Below are 15,719 nucleotides of genomic sequence, written 5' to 3'. Positions count from 1 at the left end.
TGCCACTGGCATCGACTCAGCACTGACCTGAGCTCAAACGCTCTAGTTATATCCAGGCTGTGGCCTTAATGAGCATGGAGCGTAACGGTGTCGGACCTGACCTGCCGAGCAAATTGCCCACAGCAAAATTGAAGGTGAGGAGTTAGGAACAGAGGCTTCCTGTGTAGCACAGCAGTTCGGCCTCAGAATGGGACCCCCTAGGAATTTCGGAGGAGAAAGGGATGCAACTCACTTGGGAAGCAGACGCCTCACTGAGGGTTGGATGGAGACACCTTCCTCCATTGATGCCTCTCCTATCATAGGTGCGTATGCCTTGTCTTTCAGAAAACAAGCCCTATTTCAGGCAAACAAGGGCTCTTTTTTCACAACACTGTCTTAGGACAAGGGAAAAGGGGATGCTCATCCCCTTACATACTACAGCTAAGTGGTTAAAAGACTCCTCCACAAGGCAGGTAATTTAGGTTCAGTCACATGCTCCAATGGAGGCAGTCAAGCCTGCTGCCCTCCAGAGTGGGAATGCCCAAGCAAAGCAGATGACCCATCTTTGTACTGAGGGTGCTCCCAGTGCTCCCTTTGGGGCTGTTTCACTTTGCATGAACACAATGAAATCAAGGTTGACTGGGCAGAGCACAAGCAAGTGGGAGCAGACATGATTCCCCAGCCCAGCCCTTCCCCAGGGAGGTGGGGGATAGTTGAGGTTGCAGTCCATCCCCCAGGCACCACATGCCTGTCCCTCTTGACCAGAGGCCAAAGTCATGGCTACATGTGAGTGAGCCTGACAGACAGGCATGCTCTGAGTGTGCCTTCTAGACAGACACCGGCTACTCAGCCCTGCCAAGACATGTGTCCAACAGAAAACCTCTAGGTGTCTGTGAAACTCTTAACGCCAGCTTCTGAGACAGCTATGACAGCTAAACAGGACTTCTGAGGATCTAAATTCTGGATTTACACTGACCTAAGCTGGATTCCCTTAACTCCCTCTGCTTCTGCTCAACCATCTGTAAAAGGATGGATGAGTATAAAAGTATTTCCCTTTGCGAACTGCCGTCCGCGTAAATCCTGGTCCGCGTTTGGAGACTCAGAGCAGTAAGTGCCCAGAACTGACTGCGGATGGAAGTGCTGATGTTTAGCCACTTTGCATGAAGAAATGGATAGCATGGCAACAGAAGTCACAGATAGGAGTGCCTGTTAAAATCAGAGGTTTGGTCTTGGCTCCTCAAAAAGTCACCGCAAAACGGTCATGGATGAAAGCTGTTGCCTAGCTAAACTGAAATTTCACGGTTTGGACTTCTGTAAAAAGCTTTTTGGGCTCACAAAAATTCTTTCTAAATTGTGGTATAATCAGCACCAAAAAATATTTGACTGCATTCATATAGAAATGTAAAGAGCTTAATAGGCAGCAGTATTACCTGCTGCTTATAATGTAAGAAGATTATAAAAGAGCACACAGGAATGTGGGGCAAACAAGAAGAAATCACATCTCAGGGATGTATTGAATGGCAAAACACACACAGCAGAAAGCCAACAAAAGTTTCTTATAACTTCACTTTCTGAATATACTGCCTCTGAAAGCATTAACTATTACATCATGGTGCGTGGCTCAGCACCCTGCCAAAAGATGTGTTGCTGTTAATGGCTGCACTGTCCCAAAAAAGCCAGGAGAGGGCTCCGAAATCAGCTACAGGGGTTACTATTTAAAATGCTTGATCAATCTCTGGCCCCTGGCCCAGACTGCACTTTGAAGTGGAGCCAGAGAGAGAGAGGGGGGAAACCTCTCTGGAGACCGTATATTCGGAGGGCTGAAGAATTCCAGTTGCAGGTAACTAAGCTTGTTTTTTTCCATCATAAATGAGCCTTCACAGATGTCTGCTCCTGGAAGAAACTGGTGATCGGCTGTTGCTCAAAATGATCACAGGACAACCTCAAGGTTCATTGACACAGCAAGAAGGGGCAAAACCTATGAGGAGCAGGAAGGGAAGTGCTGAGAAGATGGCCACAGCCTTACGATGGTGAGCCCAGCCTAGTTCAAGCTTAGTAAAACTGACTAATGACTCCTCCCATAAAGGGCAACAAAATCACAGCAGCCCTTGGGCATAGATGCAAAAAAATCATGGTACTGTAGATGCTGACAGTGGAAGAAGCCCATTAGATGACTGACTTCAGCCCTGAGCCACACAGGTTCATCTGCTGCAACATTCTTGAAACCCCAGGTCCTTACTGAGGAAGGCATGTTTTAAACTAAAAAAGAAGCTTTTCTTTCAACAAATTGAGATCATATTTGAAGGTATTTACTCCATACAGGAGGTACTAATGGGAATTGAGGGAAGCAGCTGGATGTGTGCTTCCACAGCTCCTCCAATGCTGCAGTGCAAGAAAGGCACTAGAAAAAGAAAAGCAACAATAAACCAGGCAAGCACTATGGCCTCACCGTGATGAAAAAGGGAAGGTGAAGAAGCTGCCAAAAGAAAGCACTCAAGTTACCGCCCCTCAAAGGACAAAGACAAAGATAGTCCAGGATTAAGGCAGAAGGTAGTCCAGGATTAAGGCAGAAAACACAGTGTGTGGGCAAAAGCTCCTCAAAACAAAAAAGCAATCCCTTGATCACACGACTCCAATTACGTGAAGAAGCGCAACCACGGCTGACTGAGCAGTGGTTTGGCAGAGGACGTTGTGCGTGCGCTAACACCTGCCAGCTCACAACACGCGCATCTCAGACCTGGCTCAAACAATGTGACAGGTATTACGGCTGCAAACACAGGGAACAACTGGGAAGCCCCCAAGTGGGAATCCTCTCCGCTCCTGCAGAGGGGAGTCTCGGGCAGCTGACAGCCTACAGAGAATGAGAAACTCTCCCTTACTGGAGAGATCTCGTTCACTTCTGCTGAAGCATGGCAAGGCAGCAGCAGGCAGAAGGGTGGACTGGCTGGTGGTAGCTTGCCTGTCTGAAGGCAGCAGTCCTGAGCTCCTGCTGACTTCCCAGGTCAGGGAGGGCTGGGATCCTCTGCTTTGCATGGAGGCCAGATGCTGCTCACCCTTCCTGCTTGCAGAAAAGCAGCAGAAAGGCGAGCAAGCCAAGCAGCTGACTACTGACCAGCAGCGACTCCTGGCTCCCACCACGTCCTACAGGCACTGTGCATCATACCGCTTCACACTGCAGTTAATCTGCAGTCCCTCACAGTTGCCTCTGTGAGGGACAAGATCTCAGCTCCAGATGTGGTAGCAGCTTGCACTGAGCTCCTGCAAGCACTCACAAAACAGCCTTTTGCCCTAAAAAAAGTCTCATTAGTAAATCACTACCTGCCTTCGGCTTTCAGCACTGCTTAGAGCTCTAGGGCAGTTAGGTAGTGCTGTAGGTTCTGGGGAACCACAAGGTCAGACCAAGCCACCCCTTTCACACAGGCACATAACTCTCTGCTCCTGTGTGTAAGAGTCAGGTACGACTTGGGTCTCTGCCCTTAGGGCATCCACGGACTGCACACACCTGTGACTGCTGGTCTTTCCGAAAAGAATTCAATGCTGGCACTACTCAGCGCACGTCAGGAGAGACAAATGGTAGCAGAGAGGAGTTTGTAGCACTCTTCTCTTTCTAGGGTTGTTTCACAGAGGTCGCTAAGTTACAGCACTACTTTTAGACTTTGCTTTGGATTTCTTGACTCAGATTTGTTCAGTTTCTAACCCTACGCTTACACAAATGCAGAGTTTTCACAGTGTAATTCTTTTTCAAGATAGTAAGGCATTTTAGGGGTATATAAGATATGATATCAGTAAGTTCAGAAACACAGCGCCCAATTTTTAATTGTGCTCGAACAGCAGTCTGCAAGGAAATTGAAGAGACCATAATCTTGGCTGGTTAAAATTAGAGAAAACCAGAGCAGCTCCCTCTCGCCATCAGTTGCAGCACCCTGCACAAGTCTTTCTTCTCATCAGAACTGACCGGCGTGCAGCCCTGACTAATTTGGAGTTACTTAGGCAACGTCAGTACAGCTCAGAGCACAAAGCTTGTTTACCAAAATCTAGCATTCAGCATTAGGATAATGTATTCACCTCTGGGCATGGCAGCGTCAGGCAGGTATTAGCAAGTAGAAAGTTTCAAAAGTGGTTGCAGTCTGCGGGGGACAGAGCAAAGGCAAGAAAGTACCATGTCCACTCATGACCTGGGGTACAAAAAGGTAGAAAACAAATGTGTGCTTTCTGATTGCCCATCCTCAGATCCATACTTTTCCCTGTTCAACATTCAGTTAGCATCCTTAGGGAGGCCATAAACATATAATGGGATAGATTTTTAGGTCCAGGCTTCTAGCACTGTGATAATTAGAGCCTCTTAACGTTGCTATTCATCTCCATTGTTCAAATGCTAATAATAAAAGTACCAAACCCATTCTGGGGAAGGGAAAGACAACAGACAAACACTTTGGGCCTTAAACAAAATTACCAAATTCTAAAGGAAGCTCATTTCATATAACATAGTATAACACCAGTAATTAATGAGAGATGTAAACAGGTTTAACTCTAAAAGGTAGAAAATTAAATAATTTGTTTCCTATGGGTATATAATGAGATAGTTACCGAGTTCCCATGAGAGAGATAAGCAGATATTAAAAGGTCTTTCCAATACCTGAAATGGCTAAGGGCAACAGCTAATTCAATAGATTCGATCAAAATCACCACTTCTTTCTCCGCTTCTGACTTATTACTTTGGCTGTAGCTAGTCATCACTCATTTTAGTTTGCTTTTCAGCAGTCATAAATTATGCCTCATAAATAAAAAGATACAATCAAGGAAATCATATCAAGTTATCTACAGCCCTGGACTATATTTTCCCCTGGTACTCACACTAATGTCTTTTTAAAGGATAGCTTGCCATGGTTTTGAATAGATCAGAATCACAATTTACCAAGAAGGGTCTTGCAAGAGTGGTGCTCTAGCAGTCTCACTGGTAATTTTGGAAGCCAACAAATCCAGTCTAATATCTGTATTTAGTTTAATGAACAAAAATCAAGGTTTGTTGCATCAATGCAGTGTTTACGCACTTGAATTTAGGATGGTGTTGACACCAGAAACATAGTAACTGAAATGGAGCTTAAGGGAAGAAATCATGTGGTTTTAAATGGCCCTTCTCCATGCCAGGTACCATCTACCAGGGGAAAGGAAGCATCTCGTTCTGCAAAAGGGTATTTAGAGTGAGTATCACCATTACATCAGTGAAACAATATAGTTATGTCTGCTTTACTTTTCAAAACTGAGGTCAAGCTCGGTAGCCTAATGCAGGTGTAGGATGAGAAACTCTTTACTTGGAAGCAGGGAGCACAATGAACCTTGTAAGAAAAAACACTCTTCCAAACAAAATGAAGAGGGGATAACAAGCAGGGAGTGCAAGAAAGAACTACATTTTATTTTATGCCACTACTTTGTAGTGCGTCTTTCTGTCAGGGAGACGGGAAGAAATGGTGAATTAAAACGATGAAAAGGAGCCAGATATGAGGGATATTACAAATGGGTGACTATCCATCACTGGCCAGTCAGAAAACCAGTTTCACCCCATTTTAAGCTGCAGAAGTCACTGAGCTGTTTGTCAATAACTAAGCAGCACAAGCTGGAGCTCAGCCAACGATTTGACAGACAGGCTGGTAAACCAAGTGTCATTCTTGTCATTTCTGAAAAGTGACCAAGAGGGCTGACATATTCTGCACTCCATGTAGTTGGTCCTTCCTTAATCTTCATGACTTTGCACCCATTTTTTCCTCTTTATCTCTCCAAAGTTGGAATATGATTTGTTTTCTCTTTGAGAGTCCAATATGGAGGACCCAAAATATATTTCCGCTGGTATATCTCGGGGTATTTCCTAGACCCTTCACTTGGCTGCAGTAACTGGAGTGTGAGAAGCACACTTCACAACCAAGAGGGATGCTGTGCCTCCTGCAGCAGTCGGAGGCAGACAGCTTCAGCACTGCAGACCCTGCCTTGGTGCACCAGATAGTCCTCCTGGAGAATAAACCATAAAACTTTCTGAAAAGGGACAATCCTACTTTTCTGTCTTTTACATGTTCCATGCCTGCTAAGTGGAAATAAAGATGTGTCTTAAACCAGGGAGACATTAAGCCATTAATCTAAAGAAGCAGTCTTAAATACACAATTAAGTGCAATTGTGGAAGAGTGACATTGCACTTGCATAGAAATCGCATCATACTCTGACAGCTCTGCTTTGCAGGATAGCACTAAATACCACAATTCTCTGTTCAAAAGGGCCTTCCCTTAGCTGAGAAAAACAGGCCTGACTCTATAGGTTATTACATGGTAACATTGCACAACATCCTCAATAATGCCTGAGGACAGCCTACACGCTCTGTTTCAGAAATATTCCAGGAATCAAAAGATTACACTTGCAAACTCAGTAGGTCTCATAAATTATAAAGTTTGTTTAAGTCTTTTTTTTTTTTTTTTTTTTCCCAGGAGATCATGCAATTGCATCTGTTTAATACAGCTAAGGATCTCAAGCAGTATTCCAACAGATACCTAAAAGGCCAAATGCTCAAGAGAATGCAAATATCTAAATATATGAATAGACCGATAGAGGGAATTTCAAAGATCTAAGTAATTATTTCTGAATATGGGACAGTAGGCAACTTATTGCCTCTTAAAAATCCACTGATACGTAGCAGGTGCTAATATGCTTATGTAGATCTGGCCCTTAAAGAATAAAAGTGTATCCTTGAACAACAGTGACCTAAGCATTTAGGGGGCATAGTCCCTCTGACCAGCATGAGCTGCTAAAGTCACTTAATCATTTTTGAAAGTGCAACTTTTACATCTAGTCTTACAAGCCCTAAATATTCAGCTGAAGTTTCCAGCAAAAGACAAAAAAACCCAAAACAACCCAACTCCAAAATCCTGACTTCAGATCCAAAGAAGCTGTCAGGGCTCATTGAACTAAATCTCAATACTCCCAAAAATGCTGGAGAGAGTCCCATCACAGCACTTTGATTTTATCTGCATTCTGCTGGAGGAAATTCAGTTGCATTTAAAGTTTTATGTCCAGCAAACAAGCCTCAAATGCAGAGACAGCAGAATCAATATCCAGTTTAAGTGAAATATAAATCTGGGTTTCATCAGCATAATAGCAAAAGCCAAGCCCTATACTTATGAATAACTTGTCTCACAGGCAAGATATAAATTGTCAACAATGGAGGGGCTCAGAATAGATCCCAGAGGACTGCTGCAAGTGACATAAGCAGAAGACAAACACGTGCATGCAAAAACCTCTCACAGTGAAATAAATGGCCACCAGTGAAAAAAAACCAAAAATGATTTAGCGTCCCAGTCAACAGCTCATCTTGGTTATGGAGTAGAACTGAGATAAAAAGCAAAGTCTTGAATACAGCACGGTAAACCACAGGAATCTGGCCAAGAGACTTTCTTTGTTACCCATCACTAATAGATCATTAAAAACTTTGGCTCAAGCAAGTCTCTGTGCTATCAACTTCCCAAAAACCAACTTCAGACTGAGATAATTGAAAGCTGGTGCAACTGAGAATATCCCACAGCCAATGTCTACAACTTCCAGCACAGATAACAACTTGGGATGTTTTTCTTTATCTAAGAAAGATTCCTAACTAATAAGTAGGGCTTGGGTCTGCTATAATGCTTGCTACCTACTCAGCCCCACCTGCACTTGAATTCGCATTCTTTACAGATTGTGTCCAAAATAGCAAGGAGATCTGGTTTAACAATAGTTCTGCTATAAGGAAACTACAGTAAATGGAGAGCAGACTTCACGCTGTTCTGGGCGTACAGACAGGTCCTACACAGGCTTTAAAGGAAAGCTAGCAGAAAGAAATGGAAACCTTAATGTTTGTACACACTAGGACTCAGAATACAAACAGTTCACCCTAAAGTGTGCTTTTTCCAGGAAAGTTTTAACAGCTTTGGTCACAAGAGAAGTGACAACTGAAAAATAGACCCTCGTATACTTAAAGTGCAATAAATTTTCAGGCTTTAAGGAACTATGCTTTTTGCTTTGGAATGTGTTGTTCCACCATCTCCTGTACTGCTAGGTTGAAGAAGACGCCATTAAGTAACTGAAGGAAATCAAGAAACATGGACCTGCAATCAGCAATAAGAAGCAGTCATCTCACAGATGCTCATCATCCTTCAGCACAAAGCTAACTGACACACTTTTCACACTGGCTGTTACCTTGCAGACATGCTGCCAATCCAGAAACATCAAAAAGAAAAAAAACGAGGTTTGTGATTGTCAAGCAGAGAAGAAAGGCTTTGTGAATGCCGCAGTGAGTACACTTTTCTAGAAACAACCTAGGCTCTCTTTCCAATAGTTTTATAACTGTCCCTTCAGAATCCTTTTCTTACCCAAATTAGAGCTGCTGGAACTGATTTATGAAGAAAGCCACACTGTACTCCTCCCTCCAGACCCTGGGACTCTGACAGTAATGGAGCAAGAGGCAACAGACACAAGTTGAAACCAGGGAATTAGACAAAAACAAGAGATATGTAGTCAGAAATTGGAATAGGGTGCCCACACAGGCTGTACAATCTCCATCCTTGGAGATTCAAGTATGGAGAGCTTGATCCAAAACTCAACTGGACACAGCCCCGAGCAGCCTGCTCTATCTGGACCTGCTTCAAGCAGAGAGTTAGGCTCGATGCCTTCTGGGTGTTCCTTCCAACCTACGTGACTCTGTGAGTCTATGACACATGTACCTATAGCAGCTGGATCGACTGTACTGCTAATGTGATAAAGCAACCTTTTGGATTTAATTCTTTATCGTTTCTGGCTACCAAAAAGAACATGACAGTAGCAGTGGAGCACAGCTACCAAAGAACCTGATCTGTAAAGTGCACTCTCATCAAATTTGTGGATGACACCAAACTGGAGGGGAGCAGTCAATATGTTCAAGGGCAGGTCTGCCATTCAGAAGAGACTAGCGGAACGGGTCATCAGGAGCCTTATGAATTTCAGCAAAGACAAATGCAAAGTCTTGCACCTGGGAAGGAATAACTCCTTGAAGCATTACAGGATAAGGACTGACCAGCTAGGGAGCAGCTTTGCTGGAAAGGACCTAGAGGTCTTAGTAGATAGAAAGCTGAACATGAGCCAGCAACGTACTCTGGCAGCAAAGATGGCCAACAGCATCTTGAGCTGTTGAACAGGAGCATAGCCAGACAATTAAAGGAAGTGATTACATGCCTTTAGTTAGCACTTGTTCCGTTTTGGCCCCTGAATACAAGAAAGATATTGATAAATTGGAGCAAGTTCAGTGGAGGGCCACCAAGGTAATCAGAGGGTTGGAGAACTCGGCCTATGAGGAGAAGCAGTGGGACTGGGGCTTGTTCAGCCTGGAGAAGAGATTGCTTTGGCGGGATATGGTTGCAGTCCCACAGCACCTACTCACAGGCTAACAAGAAGGTGGGTTTAGGTTTCTCACAGTGGTATGTGGAGGGGTGGGAGAGGACAAGAAGAAACAGGTATAAGCTCAAACAAGAGAGGTCCAGACTGGACGTAATAAAAAAACTTTCACAATGAGGACAGTCAAGCAGTGGAGCAGACTGCCCTGAGAGGTTATACAATCTCTCTCCCTGGAGGTTTTCAAGATGCAACTGGATAAAGCCCTGAGTAACCTCATCTGACCTCTTAACGGACCCAGCTTTGAGCAGGAAGTTGGACTGGATGGCCTCCTGAGAGTCCTTCCAACCTGAATTATCTTGTGATCCTGTAAAGCAAATGAGCCTGTAAAAGAAAGATTGCTGCCACCTTGCAGGATCTCAAGAGGTGGAATGCACCATGTTTCATGTATCTCAAAACAAATCCATGCTTGAAATTTTTTTTTTTTTTTTAGGAAAAAGGTTGCAAAGACTTCTGAGCATTGCTAAACTTATTTTCAAGATATATCATGTGTACAAATATTGTGTACAGAATCAGAGGCTTATTGGTATCCTGTTCAGCGGCAAATAACTGTGCCTATTCATAGATGACATCATATTCAAAAATCAACGTCATCCTGCTACGATACTACATCCACTTACTTTTAGAAACAAGAAATTCAAGGCTGCTTTTTTGGTGAGGGTCTAAACTCCACTAATTCATAAAAACTTGGGAAAGATTTCAGACAGTTATAAATAGCAAAGTTCTTAGTTCAAGTAAAGCCCTTCATTATCACTAGTACTGTATGATTAAAAAAATGATACTAGAACTTGTAACATTGACATAGAAAACAATTATGGGTGAAAGAATGGCAGAACTGGTCTCCTTGCTTTATCTTAGCCTCATAAGAAAAAACATAGTAAAAATACCTATGTGCATGAGAAGTAACACCAAACATCAACAGCAAATTCAATTTTGAACCACCCACGAAAACTGCTTGTGATCCTAACGTCTAATTTAAAGAGGAAACAACGCCAGTCCCTCTTGATGTAAACTACTTTAAGATCATAAAGTAAAAATTAATTCATAATAGATTGGGTAAGGATGGAAAAAGAAAGAAAACCTAATGAAATGAAGCTGCCTTTTAAGAACTAGAATTTCACACTATTCACATAACATTAGAGCCTTACAAAAGCTCTGGAGGATACATAAACATTTAACATACAAGAAACACAGGCACGATTAAGATAAAGAAAAATGAATGCTGAATGAATGTATTGCTTGTGCAAAATTATTTTCAGCTTCTCAACTATTTAAAATACATTAACAATAATCATTCAGGTATCACAATACTATTAACATTAGAAATGAGATGTGTATGTTCATTGTAAGTGTAAAGTAAGGTTCTCAAAGTGTACTGAAATCATAATCTGAGCTGCTAAACGGCTTCAATTCCCACCTGATATTCATATTCTGTGTAAGGCAGCAACTTGTCATCTTTGAAGGAGGTTGAAGAACCATTGTAAACAAGCGCGAGGTCTAAATTTATGTGGGCTTGAGTTGTTCGCCTTCTGTAAAGTTCATAGTATAAAATCTTCCCATTTGGCTGCTGTGGGCCAGTCCACAGGATGGAAGAAGTCGACTGGAAGCCCCCGGCTCGGGTCTGTACTTCTATGAGAGGGGCAGGCTGCACTGCCGGGGGCGCCTCCAGCGTCTGTACCGACGCCCACTCACTGGAGGCACAACCCAGCTCTGTGCAAGCTTGGAGCTGTACTTCATACCTTTGGGAACACAAATCAGGAACGAAGTGATTAAAACACTGCAAATACAAATATAGACTGTGCATGAGATCCAGGGGATTTCTTAATTTCTCTTGGTCTTCGGCATTTTTTAATATGAAAACCATTTGTGCAACAAATATGTGTATGCTGTGCCTTGTGTAGCAAAAAGGAAGAATGCTGTCTTCTGCGTTTGCATTTGTTGGGTTTTTTTCAGAGCAGAATTAACATCTGCAGGAGACAAGTGATCAAAATCGTTTTGATTTTGATGATATGAATTGAAATGATGATTCATTGTAGGAGATGATTTGGATATCATTTGAGAGCTATAGAGCTTCACTCTATTACTCTTCTCTTTGGATTTAGATGAGTTATATGTAAACAGTAGACAGACTTACCAGCCATGTAACACACACAAACTATGCCTACACAAATATATAAGGAAAGGTCAGGTAAATAATCAAGAATTAGTGGGGAAAATATTACTTCAGTATCAAGTGTGCTCCTTCTGTAGCCAAGCCTGGTACCCTCTCTTAAGATTTAGCTTTCACTTAAAAACAAGTCGCTTGTTTTCAACTCAAGGGTGCGAGCATGTTCCTGGTGTGAGGCCATTAATCTTAGCTTACCTACACTGTGAATGGGCTAGCTAACAGGTCTTTGGTGACCCCATCCCGAATTTTGTCAACTAAAGCCCTGTTTGTTCTTGAATGCAGACATCTTGTGAAAGATAAACAAATACAAGCCTGCAGGTTCTGGAGTCTATAGCAGAGTAGTGAATTGCAGCTTGTATTAATTACAACCAAAGTCAACCCTATGCGCTTCATCAAGATGATATATAGCTGGTGTTACTAAAAATTAAAAAAATCCTGGTTTTATCACGTGCTTTTTAGGAAACAAAACACCATGGGCTTGACTATCTGTTTAAACAAGATTGTTAAGCTATCTGCCAGCCCACCGAACCGCCTTGCAGCATTTATTCAACAAGTGAGGTCTTCCAGACTTACCTACTGTAGGGTTGTAGCTCTGCCACTATGTACGACCGTCTCACAAAGGAAACATGAGATGCCTCAAAGTCAACAGTTTTCTTTCCTGTTTCAGCAGGCTTGTGGATCGAGATTGTGTAATTTCTAATGTCACCATTTACTTTGATAGGAGGATCCCACGCCACCAAAATCTCCTTTGAGGACCATGGCTGCAACCTAGGAGGCAACATCCCAGACGGAGCAGAGGGGTTGGTTTTTATCTGAGTTGATGGGCTGGTCACACTCCCTTGACTGTTATTTGCAGTGACAGTGTAGGTGTACTCCATGCCTGGCATTAGGGTGAAATCAAGATACCGAGTTTCCAGACCTGAGTAAACAAGAACACCATCCCTTCTTAGCTCGTAGCTTGTGATTTTACCATTGGGGTTAGCTGGAAGCTTCCATGTGATTTCAATTGACTCCGAGCCCATGACAAGCAGCCTGGGAGCTTCCATGTTTAATGGTGGGGCCTCCTTGGTCATCACTGACTGCGGTATGCTAGACGTGCAGCCCCCCGCAGTACAGGCAACCAATGCAAAATCATACCGCGTGTAAGGCTGTAGATTAGAAATAAACATTTGCAAACTTTTGCCAGGATAATACTCTTCATTGTTTAATTTCAGTATATACTTGGTGATATCTCCATTTTGTATTTGGGGAGGTGCCCAAGATGCATTAATTTGCGTGGCACTAACAGCCTGCAGAGATGGTGGATCCACTAAGGCAGGAGCTGCTTCCAGCGTCTGTATTGCAGCTGGCTCACTTGTAGAGCAGCCTCCCATCGTACAGGCAACTATGGCATAACTGTACATCGAATATGGCAGTAAGTCGTCATCGGTGTAGCTGAAAGTAGCAGCATCGAAGCTGAAAGGATAGAGAACATCATTTTTTAGCAGTCTGTAGGACTGAAGAATACCATTGGGCTGTGCCGGGGAGGCCCATGAGATGAGCACTTTACGGGGGTTAACTGACACCAAGGATAACCTGGGGGCAGCGAGACCTTTTGGGGCAGTTTGACTAGTCTTTGCCACTGTCCAGGAGCTGTCAGCATAGCCTGCTGCATTCCAGGTGCGTATTTTATAGTCATACCTTGTCCATGGCTGTAAACCTTTATCATTATATATGAATGTATTACTTTCAGTGTTATATTCTGTGAAAACAACTTTCTCGTCTTCTGTTGTTGCTCTGTACCCTGCAGCATTTTCTTTTGTGCTTCTGTGAATAACTTCATAACGAATTATTTTTCCATTTGGATTAATTGGCTGCAACCAGCTCAGTTCAACATTGGTAGCGTTCACTGCCTGGATTACAGGTGCCATCTGAGACACTGGGGGTGCTTCATCTGTTCGGACCGGCTGGGGTAGAGAACGAGTGCAGCCTGCTGCATTGCAAGCCTCCAGTACGAGGGTATAGAGAGTGTACGGCTCAAGGCGCCTGAAGAGGAACTGGCGAGATAAACCGCTGTACTCCAGGTTGTCATCGCTGAAAATATTGTAGGTCTGGTGAATAAAGAAAGAAAGAAAAAGAAAAAAAAGGCAGGGAGGGAAGAAAGGACAGAAGCCAGAGTAAAAGCAAAAAAAATATATATAAATCAACGATTTTTGTCAATAACCAGTAGATGAGACACCTTAATCTTTGCAATAGGGTAAGGACTATTAACCACTGATTCAGAAACACTTCCTTACTAGTAACAATCAGCACACAAACAGACCATTGATACAAAAAGAATGTTTTGATTCAATTTTCATTATTTTTTAATTTTGGATGCAGTAATAAATCACTTAGTGACAGTTTTCATTTTATTTGTTTGTTACCAAGTTTCATTGCAAGGCTCTCAGGGGCTAGCACAAAGCTTCTCGCAGACTAACTCTAGAGAAAGTCACTTAAGAAAAAACTCCAAATAAAACCCTCTAGTTGCAAACCTGGCAGGTAAAGGTTTACACTCAGTTCAAACCATTGAGCTAAAAGAAGTCCCAAATTTCAGAACAACATTCTGTCAAACCCAGGTTTTCTAGAAACACATTTTGGCAATGTCTACTGTAGGCCAAGTAAGATTATGAGCTTTCATGCATAGCTTTCTATACATTAAACAATTTGGTTCACTGTAAATGAACATTTACAGTCATGGGGTAGCACAGGAATGTTAATACTCATTTTAATATAACCACAAGCAGAAAGCGCTCACAGAGTGCCTTGTGCTTACATAGGACTTCTGTCTTATTTTAAAGTATAATGTATTTGATTGAGTCCTTTTCAGCAAAAATGTTTTAATTTGATTTTCAGCATTTCCCTTCTCTTTTTTGATCAAGTGAAATGTCAAGATGAAGATTACCTTAATCACACCATTTGGTTGGGAGGGCTCTGGCCATTTTAGCAGCAGAGCCCTTCCATTTTCTTTCTTTTCCACTGTGAAGTTGCTCAGGCCACTGGGTGAAGCTTCCAACGTGTGCACAGATGTCCAGGGGCTTGAAACCTGCCCGGCATTGTTTACAGCTACAACATGAATATGATATGTTGTGAAAGGTTTCAATCCAAATAAATGAGCCTGATGCTTTGTTCCCTGAAGCAAGAATACAGATGTTTGAGTTAGTTAAAAAAGTAATCGGCATCTGTGATTTATGTCACTTGGAAAATGAGGTCTCAGCTCTGGGTCACTTCTGACCACTTTGCAGAATACCCCATCTGGTTACCAGGATTTTTTGGTGGGTTTCAATAGCTGAACCTCAAAAAGAAACTCTTAGGCTCTTAAAAAATATCTGTCATTATTGTAGAGCCTTTGGAGCCGACTCCAGGGGAGTCCTGCACAGTCCAAATCTCAGCTAGCAAACAACTTACAGTTCATTCAGCACGTGTCTGAGCTTTGCTCAGTGAGGATGAGAGTGCCTGGTACTCTGAAGGGTTCAAGCACATGTAAAAACCTGTGGTATATGAGTGATGCCTGCCTCTACAGAATCCTTACACATCTTGTGTGTAGACGTGAGATTTGATAGGCATGCCATCCTGTTCTAGCTACTTAGAGCATTGTAATCTGGATAGACAACAGTGTTTCCAAGAGCACAGTTTCATTTCCTTACAAACCCCTTAAAAGCAGGGGGGTGCAGGTGGGGAGAGAGAGGGAGGGATGGAATAAACTGGTTTCCATGTTCCCGCTTTGTAAAGGTGTCGCTTGAGATAAATTCACAAGGTAAGATGATTGTGGGGCAACCCACTGCCTTACAAGAAAACTCCCTGTTTCTCTAGGTTGGAGGAAGCAGCCGTACTGCTGATGGGGACACAGGCAAGCGGGCTAGGCCCTCCATGGCGCTAGATCCTCACCTTGCACCAGCGGAGAGAGGTGAGGAGGAGCATGGCTGTTTGTGAATCCCACCGGGCTCTGCCAGGGCTGGCAGGGCTGGGGCTGACCTGCCACCACACCAGACCACAGCCCAGGACAGGGGCATGTGGGTGGGTGCAGACTGAGGGACATCAGCCATGGCCAGAAGGGGCCACTGGCATCGCAGCTCACAGCTTTATCCAGCTTACCCCAAACAGCATCTGACACAG

At 43.2% G+C, this 15,719-nt stretch overlaps 1 protein-coding gene across 1 annotated transcript in view; it reads right to left on the bottom strand.

The window, feature by feature from the left end:
- Window positions 1-15,719, bottom strand: part of USH2A (usherin) — a 391,921-nt gene that overhangs the window by 15,576 nt on the left and 360,626 nt on the right. The window contains exons 61-63 of the mRNA XM_087774988.1: window positions 14,509-14,736; window positions 12,159-13,675; window positions 10,836-11,157 (exon numbers count right to left, since the gene is read on the bottom strand). Coding sequence (XP_087631114.1) covers window positions 10,836-11,157; window positions 12,159-13,675; window positions 14,509-14,736 — 2,067 coding nt within the window. The remainder of the gene's footprint in view (window positions 1-10,835; window positions 11,158-12,158; window positions 13,676-14,508; window positions 14,737-15,719) is intronic.

Source organism: Nipponia nippon, unplaced genomic scaffold (genome assembly GCF_047370975.1).
Source record: "Nipponia nippon isolate SJK-2023a ecotype South Korea unplaced genomic scaffold, ASM4737097v1 scaffold_4, whole genome shotgun sequence".
NCBI classification, from domain to species: domain Eukaryota; kingdom Metazoa; phylum Chordata; class Aves; order Pelecaniformes; family Threskiornithidae; genus Nipponia; species Nipponia nippon.
Note: the sequence above shows the minus strand (reverse complement) of the source record. Positions and strands in the feature narration are given on the sequence as shown.